Source organism: Leptinotarsa decemlineata, unplaced genomic scaffold (assembly GCF_025532065.1).
Source record: "Leptinotarsa decemlineata unplaced genomic scaffold, Ldec_3_MD MMD2_tig00078346_RagTag_RagTag, whole genome shotgun sequence".
Classification (NCBI taxonomy): Eukaryota; Metazoa; Arthropoda; class Insecta; order Coleoptera; family Chrysomelidae; genus Leptinotarsa; species Leptinotarsa decemlineata.
In genome coordinates this window covers 6,073,211-6,093,553 of record NW_027412724.1, presented here as the reverse complement: position 1 = coordinate 6,093,553, position 20,343 = coordinate 6,073,211, and the positions used below count along the sequence as shown (strand labels likewise).

The 20,343-nt window shown below is 33.7% G+C and overlaps 1 protein-coding gene across 6 annotated transcripts in view; it reads right to left on the bottom strand.

Annotated features, from left to right (window-relative positions):
• LOC111507490 (solute carrier family member malvolio) overlaps nt 1–20,343 on the bottom strand; it is an 85,086-nt gene that overhangs the window by 15,514 nt on the left and 49,229 nt on the right. For all 6 annotated transcript variants that reach the window (XR_002722406.2, XM_023162843.2, XM_023162831.2 and 3 more), the window contains exons 4-7: nt 9,245–9,404; nt 2,542–2,786; nt 1,874–2,082; nt 1,765–1,812 (exon numbers count right to left, since the gene is read on the bottom strand). Coding sequence is in view for 5 of the 6 variants with exons in the window: in XM_023162843.2 (XP_023018611.1) it covers nt 1,765–1,812; nt 1,874–2,082; nt 2,542–2,786; nt 9,245–9,404 (662 nt within the window). In the remaining variant the exon portion in view is untranslated. The remainder of the gene's footprint in view (nt 1–1,764; nt 1,813–1,873; nt 2,083–2,541; nt 2,787–9,244; nt 9,405–20,343) is intronic.

Here is a 20,343-nt window from a genome sequence, read left to right as displayed (position 1 = left end):
ATCTCAACAATTTTAGACAGTTTTCATTAATTCTATGGCCGTTCTCCAAGGCTTGTTGAACAACACAGTTTTATTTCATAAATCCCCGACTTTGTGTCTTCCAACATCTTGGTTTTATGGTTACCTAACATTTGTTGAAGCGAGCAAGAAGTTTTAAAAGCTACAAAGTTCAACTTTTTGGAAAATATGATGCAATCCGTTAGAGTATCTTGGTTCATATGGAAGTACACTAAGTTTTTATTCATGTTATGAAATGTCGAAGATTTATGAAGATTCCCCATAAATTTACGATTTCTAATTAACTTATCTACAATATTTGAAGAATACCCGTATTTTCAAAAAGTTAACGTGAAAGTAGTCTTTATAACTTTTACTCTAACCCTAAAAATAAGATGTTGGAAAATGAAAAGTCGTGGACATATGAAATAAGCTGTGAGGAATGTGACAAAATATTTAAAAGACACGCAACAGACATCCGATTTTGAAGATCAGAAAAATCTAGTGTCGTCTTGGAGAACGGCCATAGAATGAATGAAAACTGTCTGAATTTATTGAAATCGATACATGACATTAGATTTTTGGATACTTTCAAGAGTCTGGAAATAGCAAAGTGTGGAATGAGAACAATGACAAAGGTCCCATTCCAAACAGCTCATTGTACATTTAATGAATGACTGTTAAAATTTGCGGGAACTTTCACGAGAAAATTTCCCGTAAAGTTCCACCTGATATCATTAATGTATATCATACTCTGTTAAAATTTGGAGGAACTTTCACGTGTATACTGTTAGATATAAACATATCCTGAATATGCTAACTTGGTTGGTGAATCGCCCACCGAGAAGAGTATTAGGAAAAATGTTTGTTTTGGATTTATTCTACGCCAGAACTTCCAGTTTTATTTTTTATTCTTATAGCTGATTTTCATTTATTAATTTGTGTTATTTATTATAAGTAAAATATTGAAACCATTATGAATGTTTATAAAAATATATAATTGTGCCTACAGACTGAAATCAGTTGCTTCTATCTTGTGTGTTCAAGTACACTGACCTATTCTGGACTTCCTAGTTAATTTTGATATTTAATGGTTTCTCGATTTTCCTATCATAACTTGCAGATACCTTTTTACAATAAGTAAAAACATTGCAAAACTCCATTATATAAAAAATAAATAATCATTTGGTTTTATGCCTGGTAGAATAATTGGGACTTGATAACCTTCAATAAATTTTTACACGACAATCTGAAGTTTTTGTATATCTCAAAACTATGTTATGTCTGGTGTAGTACTGGTGATTATTATTTACTTCATCAAAACCTGCTTTATTGTTGAGTACAAAATGAACTTCTTGTAGCAATTTAATGAAAGCTAAAAAAAAACACATGAATCGCATCAAATTTAATTCTAATCAGTGATGAAACTAGGGTCTATATACATCTGGAATGACAGTCACACTTAATTAATCAATTATTTGAAATCCAGAACAGAATTATTGTGCCATTAACAATTTTTCCATCCTTATTATGTAACAATTACTTCTCCTTTAAAACAATGCTTAAATAATCATTTTCGACAAATGATGGAGGGAGCTGTTGAAGCCTGTAAAAAGCATGATTTAAAATTCCGGCTTCTGAGTGGAATTTTTGCTTTATGAAATGGTTTCAGTTTATAAATTTCGAATAGAAATGTTTTAAAAAACAAATCTGTGTGAATAATCGTTTGTTAAAAAATTTGATATTTTCTAAGGTGGGACTACTCACCGGAAATATTGAGGCGTTGATAGACGGATGTTTGACACATGAATCATGCTAAAAAAATCGAAATTGATATAAATTTAACAAACAAAATGTGAAATTCAAAAATATTTACCAGTTCTTGATTTGTTTTGTTGTACAACCCATGAGCAAAAACGGCAACAACAAATACGTTGATGATGAAACTGACGAATAAAGCTATAGCTGCTTCAATGAAATAATATTTGTTGGCATCTTTAACCTTTTCTGGTTTTGTTCTATCAACTTCTCTTGATTTTACAAGAGCAGAGTGTAAATAAAGATTATGTGGCATAATTACGGCTCCTAAAAAATTCAGTTGAACTAAGAATATAAGTCTTAGAGCCTTTCATGTATTTGGAATAACTACATCAAACGTGAAACCTGAAATGGGTAACTTTTTCAACTACCGAGGTGAGAAAATACTTTTCTGACAAAAACTAAACTGATAAATTGGATAAGGCTTTCGCAGCCAAGACCAGCAGACCTCTGAAGAAGCCAGCCACTCGTACTGGCGAAACGTTATGATACAGTTCCAAACCACGACGGCCATATTTAGAAAGCCAAAATATGTTTTTCTGATTAACGGAAAAACAGATTTTAAACAGATTTTAAAAACTATTCTTTCCTAATATACCCATTTCGATTTAAAAATAGAACCGTTTAGAAAATTAGAAATTCAAATGTATCTTAGCTGAAGTTCTTCACTAAGTACCTTAATTACAAATAGAAGCTTTATGAGTTAATAATGAATAAGGTACTCACCAACTATACCCACTGCTTGTAGTAAAGCGTTAGAGTTGCAATCTTTACACCACGGGATAAACATTCCCTTTACTAAATCTACACCACTAGGTTTCGAAGTTACAAACTCAAAACCAAACGTTACTCCCATTATCGTTATCAGAAGACCAAAAAAAGATTCGAGCTTCCTTAGACCATATTTGTCCAAGAATAAAAATGTAAAAGTATCCACAATGGTTATCAAAACTCCTCCCCAAATAGGTATCCTGAAAAATAAATAAAATGAAAGGCAGCTCATTATTACATAACGTTAATGGTGGGTAATAGTATATTATTCAGCGAGCAAAAATGTGGCCATCATTCGAGCGAATAATAGCTCTATCACTTGAGCAAGTAACGGCCATCTCCCACAAGTATAATACCATACTTTTTGTAATAGGAATATTTATTTTGAAATAAGATAAATTTTTAAAGGATATCCTGAATGAGAAATATTAAATTTCATAACAAGAAGCAATCAAAAAACCACTGAGAATATTTCCAATTTTTGTAATTTTATTCAATTTCGAATAGTTTGAAAATTGTGTGGTTGAAAAAAATTACCGTAGTTGAGATTTAACCCAGGACCACTGGCACTCTGTCCAACGTTCTAGTAATTACTCCAAGAAGAAACTCACGATTCAGTGTAAGATGAAGCTGTTTAATATTATAATAACTCATTTTGTTATCAAATAACGAACTTAAAATATCACTTTACACATTTTTGGTGAAGTACCTACACTCGTTTTCACTTGCTGATTCCATGTTTTTTCCTATTTTTCGTTAGAAACTATATATTTTCAAACGAAATGTCAGTTTATTCTGTTACAGTTCATCTCTACAATTATTGTATAATTTCATCTCTTCAACAATGTTTTAATTGCTATTTTTCTGAATAATTTGCCGTGCTGTTCACTAATTTTGCTCTCATCCAATGGTCCTCAAGAAAGACGATGGCAGGAAGTAGTAGCTCATGAATCGCCAACATCATCATAGCTAGTCACCGCATATTTTTGGTCTCGCTATTGCTCAGAGTGCCTCAGAAAAGTGCAGTTTTCGTACTGACCGGTTATACTAAACATTTGGATAACCACCAAACTACCAGTGCTATCACTTTCTCCTTCAATATCCAACCAAATATGCAGATAAAGTGTTTACTTCAAAGGCGGTGAGCAAAATCACATTTCGAATGATAGTTTCTTCATGCAAATTGATTATTATTTATCAATGAATACCCTTTCCAGGATAATACTGTCCACTTTCTCGTCCTTTGAGCCGGATTCTCTAATTGCAATTTGAATAATTATTCATTGATATTTGCTGAAAAATTGAGATTACTGTTTTGTAGGACTATCACTTGGTTTTTGTTCGTTCATTTTATTCTGATAAAGTAAAAGTTCTGTGGAATAAAATATATTATTTTGGAATATTATACCGATTTATCGATTCTGAATTTGAATTGTTGTTTACTTGGATTCTATTAAAGTATTTGCCTTTGACTCTTTAAATACGATGACACAATATTTCATTTTATCTCTTTTTTCGAGAAAACTCTACACAAATGTACTAAAAATGACAAAAAAAAATGTGTTTCTGAATTCAAAGTTCACTATACTTCACAAAGATAACATTAAGCATGAGTTTGAATACAATCACAATTCGTTATTATCATTTGCGGTTACTTACGCTCGATGATTATTATATGAAGATTGAAAATGCAATCAGAAAACAGTTTGATGAAAATTTTTATGGTATCAAAGATATTCATTTCGAATTTTTCAATTCGGAACACTCTAATAATTCTACTAATGTTAGATTTCCAAAAATTGATTCAGTAAAATTTGATGGCAACTCCAAAAGTGGAAGAAAATTTTTTGATACTTTCAAATTCTCAAACCATGAAAACGATATCTTAATCCAACATTGAGAAACTCACTCATCTAATCTCATATCTCATAACCGAATAAAATCACACTCTACAGGTTTACGTAATCTTCTAGAGACTTATCAAGAAAACTTGGCCGCTCAAGAAAATCTATGATTTCCTATATGCGGGTGGGATTTTCTGGTTTTCAAAATGCTCTCAAATCGACTTGATTCGGAAACTATTATAAAGTTTGTAACAGAATACGGCTCAGGCAATATTCGAAAATTCCAGGATCTCACAAAGTTACTTTGGAGGTGACGTAATGGATTAGATCGAATCTTTGAATTATGCCACCTGAAACGTTCCCAATACGTTGATAACTAAAAAGGTAAGTCAGGTTATAATAAACTTATTCCTTCACAGCGAGGCCCAAATTTGTCGTTCTTCACTATAATTTGGTTGAAGTGCCAAGTGGTCTACTTCATTATGAGACTACTGCAACATAACCCAGAGGTTCTTCCCAGTCAACCTCCACCCCAATCGGGTGCTATTTATAACATAAATTTGGTTCTTACGTGAACTTCAGTGCTTCTCTCTACTGCTTCAATTGAAGTTCTTGATTTTCCAGTCATTCGGGTGCTTCTCGACTATGACAGTCAAGACAATTTAATTTTTGAAAAATGTAATATGTTAGGTATATCCCACTCTAATATCACAAGGACTTGGGCATATAAAATTAAATGCTTTCAAATGTACAACTCTTTCACATTTCACGTCGAACGGATAATCGTACTTTCAAGACAGATGCTATTGTGCTTCCAAAAATTTATGAAGATATGCCCAAATTTTTAGAGAATTGACATTCTTGGTCGCATATTTTCGATATTTCCACCTCCGTCGATATCCCGTTGGAAACTATTTGTCCCTCTATTCTTGAATCAGTTCGCTTGACTGGAAATGCCAATGAACCATTGCCATTAACACAATCCATACAACTGGGTTTATGAAAAATATAAATATTCCAAATAATTTTCACCTATTTGATACAAACATATACGAAATGAAGCAAACTACAAATGAAATAAAGAACAAAACATCATCTGGTTATGATGAAATATCAGTTAAAATTTTAGAAAATCTCCCAGAATATGCTTCAAATATTCTTGTTGAGACCATTAATAAATCATTTCATTCTGGCAGATTTCCTGCATGTCTGAAACTAGCAATAGTCATTCCGCTTCATAAAGGTGGTGAAATGAATGATCCATCAAACTTCTGGCCTATATCATTTCTTCCGACAATGTCAAAAATAATTGAAAAACTGGTTAAAAACAGAATTCTTAACTTCTTAAGTAATCATAACATACTATGCGAATCTCAATATGGATTCCAAAGCCATAAAAACACAGGCAATGCAATCTTCTCTCTTCTGGAAGATGTATATATTGGTTTAAATAATAAAGAATCTATTGGGGTAGTATTCTATGATTTCTTAAAAGCGTTCGACTGTGTGAACCATGAAACACTATTATTTAAACTTCAGTGCTATGGCTTTAGAGGATTGTCATATAACTGGCTTTACAGTTATCTAACAGGCAGGAAGCACTTAGTAAAACTCCATGGAAATACATCGCATATTGAGAATAATACATCAGGTGTAGGTACCACAAGGTTAGGTTCTGGGTCCTATCCTTTTTCTGCTTTATCTGAATGATTTGGTAACCATTGACATTAAAGGGAAGTTCACACTTTTTGCGGATGACACCACGATCCTTTGGCGTGGAACAAATGATAATCTCAGAGACATCACAACTCTGGATCTCTATAGGGTTAGACAGTGAATTCAAACTCCTCATGTTTCAACACAAATAAAACAAACATAGTTTACCTCAAACTCAATTTTGACGACTTACTTATAGAAAGTCAGGCTATAGTTAACAAAACTCATACAAAATTTTCAGGGGATTTATAGATGATAAAATAAAATTTGATGAGCATATAACAAATTTATGCAAAAAATAACATCTGACTGCTATGCAGTCAGATGCGAACTCAATCAATCCTCAGCCAGAACTGTGTATTTTTCTTTGATAGAGTCGCACTTGAGATATGGAATTGCCTTTTGGGGCTTTTGTAGTCAGCAACTACAAAATTCAGTATTTGTTCTACAAAAAAGGGTTGTCAGATACATATGTAGGGCAAAATCACAAGACCACTGCAAACCAATTTTCATCAGTCAGTAATTTTTTTTACTGTACCTTGTTTATTTCTTTTAGAAACCGTTTGGCTAATTCACAAAAAATACGTTACCACACGAGAGAAAGTCGGAATTTACCCTTGCCAATCCCAAAATCAGCAATTACAAAATTTTCTTTGATATATGAGAGCAAGAAAATATGCAATCACCTTCCAATGTGTTATAGGGCAATAGCAAATTTAAAAAATTCAGAAAATTAGTTAAAGAAGTACTTCTGCAAAAAGCCTACTATGACTTAAAGGAATATTAGATGATGTATTTTAACTCTTAGTATTTCAGATGCTTACATAATTGTAATGATTTATTTATTTATTACCTGTAATGGTTTATATATTGTTTTATTTATGTGTATTTGTATATGTACATTTTTAACCCTATAATAATTTATGATGTACTGTTTGGAACCTTTGGTGTAGTAATGAATATTATTGGAGTTTTTTCCTAACAGCAAATCGTTATTTTTACACCTCGACACGTGTTTCGATCACCAAGTGATCATCTTCAAGAGGAAGATAAAACTAGAAACTACTCAAAACTAAAGCTATTTATGCTATTCAGGTACACCATACAGGTAGGTAATCAGTAATCCCACCCATACAAGTGTACTTAATTTTACAATTGGCCTTTCTATTATTTTACAATATGTCCTTATGTATGTTTAAATGTTACAGCTATCCATAGACTTCAGTTCTTTAAGATTAGTTAGACAAGTTAACAACAACAGGCAACTAGATGCCTATGAGAGTGTAGAAATAAGTAAACATAATAATATTATGAATAAAGATAACGGACCAATACCAAATAGCATACTATATAGCTTGTTGAAATAATATTGTTGTGTTTACTGATTACTACAAAAAGACACATTGTAAATATTTAGATAGGCAATATTGTGAAACTAATTTTATATAGCTGAAAATTGTTCTATAACATTTAAAGATACATAAGGACATATTGTAAAATAATAGAAAGGCCAATTGTAAAATTAATTTAGGGTGGTACACTTGTATGGGTGGTATTACTGATTACCTACCTGTATGATATACCTGAATAGCATAAATAGCTTTAGTTTCTAGTTTTATCTTTCTCTTGAAGATGATCACTTGGTGATCGAAACACGTGTCGAGGTGTAAAAATAACGATTTGGTGTTGGGAAAAAACTCCAGTAATATTCCTATAATAATTGTTTACTGTATATCATAATTTTAATATTTTTTTAAAAACTTCAACATTGTTGACTTCATAAAGTTTCACTAGCTTTGTCAATAAGGATTTCTTGGACAATAATTAATTGATTGATTGATTGACTTGTGTCTGACTCTCAATACAGTTAACATAATCAATATTGGAAATTTTTAAAATACATTATTACTGGGTATTTTCCTAAAGTTTTGTATTGTGCTAAGTAAATACAAACTGTTTCTGTTATGTTTTTCTGTCCTATTTTTTACATATACATGTATTCAGTATCTACTTGAAATTGTATATTATTTTATAGTTTATAGTTTTATATGACTAAGTAGCGATAGGTAATATGTGTAATTTTGTTCGTTTGATTTTTATTTAATTATTTTAACCAAGCTTTGTCAATAAGATATGAATTTTCAGACAGTAAAGCATATTTTGACTTTGACTTTGGAACAGAGCTTGAAAATTCAGCTCATTTATCTCCTCCAAAAGAAGTATTTAAACTCCATTAATGGGCTAGCAATGCATCTTCACTAACAATAAAATTGTGGGAATTTCACCTGTTCAAACTTTTATTGCCTACTATATAAAATGATTTGAAATCCCTGAAACAACTAAAAAAGAAGAATTGAAAATGAATAGCTGAAAATAACAATTATATTAACCAAAATAAACCTGAAATGAAATAATAGCGAAATAAATTTATTTTATTTCACTATTATTAAATTTATTTTATTTCACTATTATTTCATTTCAGGTTTATTTTGGTTAATATAATTTTTATTTTCAGATATTCATTCTCAATTCTTCTTTTTTAGTTGTTTCAGGGATTTCAAATGATTTTATATAGTAGACAATGGAAGTCTGAACTAGTGAAATTCAACATGAAACACTGTCAATCACCTTTAAACAAATGTAGGAATTTCTGTTCTCTTTCATTAGACTTTGTAAATAAAACTAATACGGTTCTAGAATTGAAATGGAACCCTTGTTTCGATACTTCCTTGTTTGATGTAATTCCTACTGAATCTCTTTGTAATGAGAATTCGATTCTTTCAGAATTGGCCCGGATTTATAATTTTCTTGGCTTTTTATCTCATCTCACTGTATTGGCACTAACATTTATGGACCCTAGGTCTGGAATGAGATACAATTGCTCCACTGAAAATCGTTCAGGTAACAATATTGAAACGAGCTACCTTCACTCAGTCAGATTTTTATTTCTAGACATTTATTCTTCAAAATTCATAGATTTGCTGATGTTTTGGTTTCACCGGTTATGTTTGCTTATGTTTTACCCTATAAGTTAATATACGGAGTATAAGTTAATATATGGAAAATTCTATTAAAATTGAAAACTGAAGAATACTCACGTTCTGTTTGAAAGTAGATATATTGCAACAGCGGTACCTATTACTTCCTGCATGTCACTTCCTATAATAGCTACCTCTACCATTATCCATAGCAATAATCGAGGCGCACGTTTGTATTGTCTGTAACACATTTCTGCTAGATGTAAACCAGTAACAACACCTGAAAAAATACACGACAATCTAACAAGGTTATTTTTTGGTTCAATCAATTAAGATACATTGTATTGTTCAGAGAACACAGAAATTCTCTTCTAAGTTACAAAATTTAGTAAGGTGAAATAATTCAGTCATAGTAGAAAATAAAAAACTGAAATTTTCGTCATTTTTACCCCTCAGCGTAATCTGAAAAATGCACTTCTTCAGGTTTTCGCTAGTACTTTGTAGTGACACAATTTTCTATAAGAATGATTCATTGGTTTTCGCACGCCCAATGCTAAAAAAGGTACAGAGCAGGAATGAAAGCTTAAAAACGTGGTCCCATTGGACTATTTTTTTTTTCATTCTTTCAGGTTGTTTAAATTCTATGAAAAGTCTAGTAGTAGATATGCTCTCAATTATGTTAGGGTTATGTAAGAATTCTTTGAATTGCATTTTTCACAAAATTGTTTTTTACCAATATCCGGAAACCTGGGGAAGTTAATTCACCAGATATTTTTTGTGTTGAAATGGGTATTTTCGTTTTCATAACCAGCTGCCGCCCTTTGCGACTAAAAACCCTGAGAAGTTGAAACTTGTGCGAGATTTGCTATTGATCGAAAAAAAAAAGATATTTTGTCATCAGTTTTCAATTGGTTTTGACCATTTAGGGCGAAAAACAGGAAAAAGTATCGTTTTAAAATATTTTTTAAATTCCAAAAGTTGTACCTGATGCAAACAAATTGTTAGGCCCTTCACTTATTTCAACTTGGTAAAAATCCCCTTTGAAATCTTTAACAACAAATCTACAAAAAGTTTGACTTTGAAGCTCAAACGAATTTCATGAGATGGAATTATATAAAATTCACGCTCAAAAGCTCCATTTGAATCCTCTGGCTCTGAACATAATCTTGAGCTCTCATCATTTTTTTTCTATGATTAGCTACTCAGTAGGCTCATCATATTTGGAAATTATTTCTCTTTTTTCTAAGCTATATAGCTAGGGTTTTAACTCAGCTAGATTGGTAAAGGAACTCTATGGGGTGGCCTTGCAACAGATTGAGCATTACTTTTCAACTTTAGAGCACATTTTTTACTGAATTTGCCTGATACTGTGACACATGTACCGCACTGTCACTTCCACCTGACTATTGATATGCTCGTGGCTAGCGTTTATATATCGTAATCGAATGCGTTAAAAAATTTCGCCGGAGTTGCATCGAAATCGGTAGCATTATTCTCGCTACATCTAGAGCGACAGCGAACATCGTACATTTGCGCGCTCTTAGCTACGTCACGATTGGTTTATGGCTACCAGTGACGGCCGGCGCTATTTTCTTTCGGACATGATTTACAACACTACCCCTTTTCATGAGGTTGTTCGCCCCGAACAATATTCCAAGAGGGGACATCACGACCCATGTAAGGACTCAGCCTCTCTATGTGGACAACTTTAGACTTGCTTCTGGGTGACAATTGGATTCTGTACACCAGATCGTTTATCTTTTTGGTTCTCCATCCGGGCTTTTCAATTTTCGAGTGAGGTCATCTCGAATGCTCATGGAGTCCCTATTGGAGCCAGTAACATTTTTCCTGGTGGCCGTGTTTGGAAATCTCTTACCATTTCGGCATCACTCCTTTGGCAATAGATTCTCGTACAGTTTTCAAGACAGGATTCTCCTTCTGCGCTACGATGTCTTGCCTCGTCAGGAAGTTAGTGCCACCCTCAGAGGCTGTTAACGACCGTACCACACCATGGTCAGGTGATTCCTCAAATTGTCTCTCCGTATCCCTGGACAAGGAACCCTTACAGGTTGCTACCCTCCGGGTCAGAGGGGACCCGAAGCAGCGAGAGGAAGGGGATCTTATCTCCCTAATAGAGCAGTCCATAAAGTAGTATTTGCCCGCTACGTTATCACGTCTCCTTCTGGTAGTTGAGTATTCCTGTCCTCCTGGCGTTGGCAAAATTTGAATCCGGTTGTCAGGGTTGGCGCCCAGTCGTCATCTTGAAAGTTTCATCTGTCAATTTCACTTCAAAATAAAGTATTCATGCATTAGTTTCATTATCCCAAATTTCAATTTTTTGAGTTTACCCGTTCAAAAATTAAAAGGGAGGGGGAACATTAAAGAAATGTACTATATATCGTAATCGAATGCGCTAGAAAATTTCGCCGGAGTTCCATCGAAATCGGTAGCATTATTCTCGCTACATTTAGAGCGGCAGCGAACATCGTACATTCGTGCGCTCTTAGCTACGTTACGATTGGTTTGTGGCTACAAGTGGCGGCTGGCGTTATTTTTTCCAGAACATGATTTACAACAGTATGTTTTTACTATTTCCTCTATATATAGATTTTCTATTCAGTTTATGTGATGTCTGATAATATTTTTAGAGTTAAATCAAGTTTGTTAGTAAGAAGGTTTTGATATGAGTTGTCAAATAAAAAGAATTTAAAAACGTCAGTAGACTTTATTTGATAATAAAATTATATCCATCCTAAATTTCAAATATTGGCGAACGTGACAGGTCTAAGTTATTGATGATTGATATTATGCAGAAAGAAAGAAAGAAAGCAGCTGCGAAAACATTTTTGCAATACTACCTAGATGTAGCCTTGAGTACGAAGCAAACGAGTAAGGCACAAATACTATCACTCTTGAGACAATTGGAAGGCAAGAGTGGTCGACTATTCACCATTGATGAAACCTTCAATGAGCAGTTATTTTCTAGAAAAATTCAACGATGCCGAAGTTAAACAAGAGTTCGACGACATGAAGTTTTATAGAGCTGAAGTAATCAAATATAAATCTAAATGGATAGTCAGATGCGAGCAAATTGTGCAACCAGTTCACAATGTTCTCGTGGTGAAAAAATCAATCGTAAATTTCGATTTCCAAAGTAAGAGCTGACCAAATTCGACGGAAATGTGAAAAGCTGAATCTGGTTTTGGGGACAGTTTAAAAGGATAAACCAGGATGAAGACATCGATTTAGAAGATAAGTTTCAGTATTTGGTGCAGGCAACGGAACAGGGATCACCAGCACGGGAATTTGTGGAAAGTTCCGGCGCAAACTACAAAAAAGCACTCGACCAGTTGAAAGTACGGTTCGTTGGAGAAGAATTTCTGATTGAAATTTATGTGAGAGACTTGCTGAACCTAGTTCTTAACAGGTGAACAAAAATAAGTCAGCTATGTCATTTTAATCTTTATATGATAGATTGAAGACTCAATTACGTGTGGTGTGACCACTGAAAAGTATGCTCAATGCTTTTCCCATTGGTGGAATCCGCACTTCCGAGTGAGTTACTCAAGATTTGGAAAATATATCGTAATTTGAAGTTGCAAATACATAGTAAAATTTAAAAAGATTCTTTTGCTTTTGATACCTATCTTACAATGTTGTTGGATTTCCTGAGAACCGAGGTCGAATCAGAAGAAAGAATCAATTTCGCGAAAACGAGTTTTGAAATTGAGAAGGATAAGCCGAAACATAATAGTAAGGGAAAATGTTCTGCTGCAACATTGTATAGGGTTATTACAAAATATTCTTCTAAGGTAAGAAACCAAACTATATATTTTATAATAATAGTACCCATGTAAGTCAAAATTGTTTTGCTGCACAAAAACTTTTTTTGGAAAAAGAAAAGCGATAGTTGTGGAAAAGAAAGGTTGATTTTATTGTTTGAGAATCAATCATATAAGCAAAAATTGCAACGCTTTTGTAAGATGTTTAATGTGCGCACGGAAACATTTTTCAATAATGTGATGTGATTTAGATTCAAAAAAGGTTCAACCAGATGAAAAGTCCAAACAAAAAATGGAAAATGCTTTGACAAGTAATTTTTCAACCGACACCGGATCTCAAAAATCGTATATTTCATTGAAGTGTGCAAAATATTTGAATTTTAAGCCATCAGGAGAGAAAAATATTATACAAGGTGTTTTTGGTGGTTTTCAATCATCTCCTAATCTCCATAATACATACGATATCGCAATAAGTGACATTAAATATGACTTTATTTGCAAATTATCAGTATTGGAACAGAATAAGATATGTAATCAAATATCTAGATTGCGAGATTCATATGTTATAGATTATTTTAAGAATAAAAACATTATTTTGAGTGATATTAGTATAAATAATCTTCCACAAGAAACTGAATTGTTGTTAGGGCTATGTTAGATGGACTATGATGGGAGAACTAGTAGTCCATAACACAAGTAAAAAAGTAAAAATCGTATTTTTTCCGGTTTTACTAATTTTTCTATTGTTGATTTGTGAGAATTATATGTTTTGGGTAACCAGGAGCCCACAAATATTACACTAAAAGAAATTATTGATTTTAAAATGGAAAAATATTTCGAAGAAACGGTTTTGGAGACATGATGGTACACCTCACGATTGGATCTTCATCAAGTAACGGCCGAATCAATGAAAAAAATGGTGAATATCAAGTAAATCTTCCTTGGATAGAAACCGTTACTTTAACACCTCGACATGAGTTTCGATCACCAAGTGATCATCTTCAAGAGTAGCATTAAACTGTTAAAGTTCAATCTTCCTTTTGAAGATGATCACTTGGTGATCGAAACACGTGTCAAGGTGTTGGGGAAAAACTCCAGTAATATTCAATAAAGAAATAGCTGAAGCAAGGTTATTGTCTCCAACAAAAACGTTGATTATCTTAGGAAAATTTGAAGATTATAGTAAGGTTTTTGTAGAATGACAATCATTAGATATTATAGAATAAGTTAGGGGAGATACAATTGATAGGCCAAGTCACTATTTACCTCATCTTGCCATTATTAAAAAAACAGTATTACTACTAAAATTAGGCCAGTATTCAACGCATCAACGAAGAATATACATATTGAACAAAGAAAAACGATTTCTATTAACTTCACACAAAGTGAATTTTATTTCAGACATTTCGGATACTTCTCCAAATATATGAAAATTGTGAGAATGATGGGTTACATTTTGAGATTTTATAATAATTCTTCAAAGAAAAATCAAATTATAACTGGCGAATCAACTTTCGATGAAAAAGAAATGGCAGAAATTCGTATTTTGTAACTTATACAGAGAGAAAGCTTTATTACGGATGGGAAATTGATTGGGAATATTCATTTGATGATAGACAAAAATAATATACGTGTACAAACTGAACTTATACTGGGTGTTGACAGTAATGATTTCAAGTATCCTGTTGTTTTACCATATAAACATGTTATTGTTAGGAAATTGATCGAGGAACAACATAAAATACATCTTCACGCAGGGGCTCAAACACTTTTTGAAATAATTCGTGATATATTTTGGATCCCGAATGTGTCCAGTGCAAACGATTCAAAAGTAAATGCATAAATATACCTTTTGCGCCACTACCGAAAGATAGGATAAACAATGTGTCCGCTTTTGAGTTAACGGGAGTAGATTTAACTGGACCGTTGTACCTGAAAAGGGAGAAAAATCTTGGATCGTACTGTTTAGCTGTGCAGTACATTGAGCAATGCATCTGGAACTGGTGAAATCTCTATCAACATACGCGTTTTTATCATCACTGAAGCGATTTATAGCTTATATATTCTGACAACAGGACAAATTTTATTGGAGCAAAAAATTATTTGAAGAAGATAGACTGCTGGAATTAAGTTATATACTACTCTACAGTTCGAAAGATCAAATGGCATTAGAAACAGCTGTTTGGTGAGGCAGTTGGTGGGAACGCATGTTCAGAGTAATCAAGGAATTACTTCGTAGAAACTTAGGGAAAGCAATTTTAATATACAGGGTGTTCCTTAAACACATGCTAATATTTAAGGAGGTAATTCTTAGACCCATTTTAAGAAAAAACTTCCTATGGACGTATGTCCTAAACGCCTCAACTTTTGAGATACAGGGTGGGAAATAATCAAAAATAATCAGTTTTTTAATAATAACTGAGATAATTTTGTAGACATCTTTGGCATATTTGGTACATATGTTCCATGCCTTAAGGCGCATTTTCTGATGTACACAAATTTGTATTTTTTCAAACAGTGGCATCCCTACAGGTTTCGCATTGAATATTTTTGGGGAAAAAGTACTACGCCAATGCTTTCTTTTCAAAATAAAATCATTTTCAAAATCCTCATTCATTTTTGAGAAAATTTGATCTCCTGGTATTTCTTTGTCCGACGCATGATTTTTACTCAAAAAGATAAAAATCGACAGAAAGCAAATTAAGAAATTAGATCAAATCTAAAATGAATGAGAATCTGAAAATTGCTTAATAACGCATTACCAATTCCCTAATAATATTTGAAAACATAATCTGCAAAAAAAATAAATTTTTCACAAAAACGAGTTTTATTTTATTTTGTGACAGTAAGTCTAAACGAATAGCACAAATTTGTTAATTAGTAATAATACCAAAGCTGATTATAAAAATTGTTGGAAGTGGCCACCTGCACTTAGTATGCATGCTTCCGCCCTTCTACGCATGGAATTACGCACCCGTTCAAATATTCCCGGCGTATTTCGTATAGTTTCACACGAGGCAACTATTCGCTCTCTTAAATCTTCTAAAGTATTAACGGGAGTTTTATACATAAGAGTTTTAAGGTGACCCCATAAAAAAAATCTGAACTGTTGAGATCGGGGGATCTTGCTGGCCATTGCTGAGGTCCTCCGCGACCTATCCAACGATTAGGATAAACTGTATTTAAATGGTTTCGGACAATTACACTGAAATGAGCAGAGGCGCCATCGTGCATGTACCATATTCGATTCCTTAACGCAAGTGGCACATCTTCCAATAACCCAGGTAAGTCTTCTTCGAGAAAGTGTAAATAAGAACGACCATCAAGGCGTCCTGGTAGAAAAAATGGGCCTATTAGATGATCACCTATAATTCCTGCCCATACATTAACCGAAAATTGGTGTTGGAAATGGGTTTCGGTTATTGCATGGGGATTTTCTTCAGCCCACACATGATTGTTATGGAAATTTTGAATGGCATTCCGAGAAAAATTTGCTTCGTCTGTGAACAAAATTTGTGTCTCAAACTGCGGATTTAGTGCAATACTTTGTAGGTACCACTGACTGAAGTTCACACGCTGTGGAAAATCTCTGGGGAGTAATGCCTGCACTCTTGAAATATGGTATGGGTATAACAAAAAATCAACCACAATACGCCAAACAATTTGATGACAAATATCCAGAGTTCTAGCGATCTTCCTCGTACTCGTCTCAGGATGTTCCTCAATTTCTTGCAGCACCGCTTCCTCAATTTCAGGAGTTCTTACTACCAGAGGTCTACCTTCCGGAGTCCCTTTCTTGAAACTACCAGTTTCCCCAAGTCGACGATGAATATTTGAAAAGGTTCGGCTATCTGGTAAGGCACGATTAGGATATCTTTCCTGGTAAATGCGCCTGGCTTCTGTTGCATTACCATCGGCAAGGCCATATATTTAATGCATTTGCGCCATTTCCGCATTCGTATAATTTACCATATTTACTGATATACAGAAAAACAGCGGACTACCAAAATGACTTCAATAACACTTCAAAATCAATCAAAACGCGCTGTGACAGTTTTTAACACCAACACCTTACTTTAAACCAAAATCAATACTAGTGACGTTTGTACATACAGAGAATTCGTTTTTTATTGCTATGGTGGGTACGCTGTTTTTTCTGCTTTTAATCTTTAAAAGAAATCACATATCGACAAACTCCATATTTCCAAGAGGTGCAGTAAATAAATTCTGTTACACGTCATTTATTCCAGGATAATTAAATTAATGTTTTCAAAAATTATTAAGCGGTGCTGCGTTATGACGTAATTTTAATTAAGAACAGTGCATCTGAAAACAAACAAATACCTTTTAGATCCTCAATTACTTTGCAACGAATCTGATCTCTTAGTTTGCTTTCAGTCGATGCACGATACCGCATCAGATTTTTAAGGAATTTATCCTTAAGTAAAGCGATTTTTAATTTTTTGAGCGAAAACCATGCGTCGGACAAAGAAAACCCAGCAAATCAAATATGCTCAAAAATGTATGGAGATTTTAAAAATAATTTTTAATTCAAGATAAAGCAGTGGCGTAGTATTTTTTTCGCCAAAAATATACATTTCAAAACTCGTACGTACGCCACTGGCAGAGAAAATTAAGAAAATTGTACATCAGAAAATGCGCCTTGAGGCATGGAACATATGTACCAATATGTCAAAGAAGTCTACAAAATTATCTCAGTTATTATTAAAAAACTGATTATTTTTGAAAACTTTGCCACCCTTTATCTCAAAAGTTAAGGCGTTTAGGACATACGTCCATAGGACGTTTTATCCTTAAAATGGGTCTAAGAATTACCTCCTTAAATATTAGCATGTGTTTAAGGAACACCCTGTGTTGAGATTACTTAGTTTGAATAGGTTACTGAGAGACCAATTTGCAGTATTATCAATAAACCACTGTAACTAGTTTTACTAGCAAATAATTTTATTCAACAGGGCACCTTTATACACATAACAATGTATAATGTATGTCTCTATATACTCAAATTCCTGAAAAGAACGCAAGTAAGAAAATGAACAATTCAAACAAACATTATTCAACTTACGATTGTCCCTAATTCAAACAAATCTCAAATGGCGTAATACTCTCTCGAAATCTTAGTAATACTCCTAGTAACGAAGAAAGTTGATCGTCACCTTTCAGGAGTAATGAATTCAATGAAATTCCATTTACTGTTTGCCGCAGCATCCCAAACAAGTCTGAACTTTCCTGGTTTGTTCGGATTAAAAACAGGAAACATAGGCAAGTACCAAACTCTTTCAAACTGCTGAGCCAATTCTCCTGTAGTGAGTTTTCTCACATATCCTTTTTTAATGAAGTCTTCAAGTTGTAAATTTATTTTCACACTCAACTCTGGAACATGCCTGATTCGCTTTTCTATACACTCCAGCCTTTGAAGGGCCATTCTACGGCTATCAGGAAGCTTAACGGTATCATATTTCCATATCAAGCCAATTTTATAAAATTTTTCTTCTTGAACTATTGTGGACTGCATGATGTATTCTGCTCTCTTGAGTTCTTTGGAGGAAATAGTATTTGTAGCTCTAACTCCAAGACTTTCAACTGTGAAAAATTTCTTTACTGTGTCATGGAGTTCTTCATTACTCACTTTGGTGTCTTCACATTCGCAGATGTGATAATTGATGAACTGTTCACTTAACTGAAGATTGGATAACAGCGCAAATACTGTCCACCCCAATCTACATTTAGCAGCGATAGGTTCGCCTTCATATCCCTCTTTGACACGTTATCTAATCCAATCAATATACGGGGCTTGACGTTGTCATATAACTTAATGGGTAAATTTTTCAGATAAGGGTAATCAACGGTGAGTTTCGCCATCTCTAGAGTTTGTTGCGGGAGGCTGAGGGAATTTACTGTTCGTACAGAACGATTATTGAATAGCCTAGCGCCTGTAAAATTACCCATGATTGAAAGAAGTACCTTTCGTGAGTTCTTTTCAATACGATTCTGTTCACCGGTCCATTTTAGACACAAAGGTTCCGTTTCTCTAGTTTCCATTCGATTGGGATGATGAATTCTGTTGGACATTTTCAAAGTTTTTATGAAGAAGTGGATGATGCTTCCGTTGGCAGTCATTCTCATTACATTTTACTGGATATTTACAGGGAAATCCATGTCGTTTCAGACACAATCTGCACAGTTTCAAGTCTTTGACGACTTTCTATTTAGCATTTATGGAATATTCTTGAAACTGTTTACAATCCGATATATATCTGCAGGTTTTACTACATACTTTACATCTTATTATTTTGTCATGTGACTACACATCATTTCTTAATGTAGACTCAGAACTATGAATATTTGTCTGCTCATTGTGATGATTTTGCTTGGTACGCCCTGCAATGGCTAAAGTGGGTAAAGCAGCACATACATTAGTAGCTAAGTTATACATCCAGTCTGCGAAATCTATCAGACCATCACATTTTTTTAGAGTACTGCGATGTAAGGCCCAGTTCACCTTCATTTGTGAAGGAAGCTTATCCAGGAGCTCGTGCATTAGCATGGGATTATTTAGGTATTCAGTCATTTTACTAACTTGTAATGTAACACATAGATTCTTGACTGCTAAGGCAAACTCAACTATAGAGTTTCCAGTTTTTCTTGTTTTGGGGGTGCTTGACGTCTAATGGAATTTATGTAAGTTTCCAAAATTTGATCTGGTCTGCATTTTAAGAGTGGAAATAATTTGGGGTACGCATTCAGGTAACGTTAGAAAACTGGATACAGCACATTTTACTGTACCTTTGAGATTTTTTTGCAACCTCAATAAGTTTTCATTATTGTCAAATCCACAAAGCTCTGTGGATCTTTCAAAACTACTGATGAAAAGAGGCCAATCATATGAATTTCCACTGAAAGGTGGCAATTCACTAGGAGTGGATCGTCGTGCAGCGTATTGATGTGGTGTGAGTGAAGGATATTCAAGGGCATCGTACCTATTTGACTGATAAGTTGGATTTTTGATTTCCTGTTTCATTTGATTTTCAGATTTCCTATGAGGAATATTTTCTATTTCTACAGATTCCTCATAAACTTTGAAGTTTCCTTTTTCATTTGGTTCCATAACACTTTCTATTTGCAGCGACAACAACTCATTTGCCAATGGATCAGCTTTTTCTAACTTGACTATCCTCAGATTCTTCCTCTAAAAGTCTTCGAGATTCTTCAAACAATTCTCGTTCCTTCCTTAATAGTTCTCTCTCTTCTTGCAATAATTGCAATTTCAAATAACGTCTGCTACTTGTACTCGACCTACTTTTTGTACTTTTCACGCTTCTCAAAGGTATAGAATTTAATGAAGCTACCGATTAATTGTCTAACTGGGAAAGACGGGAATTTTCTGAGATTTTATTTTTTACAGCTTTCGAATCA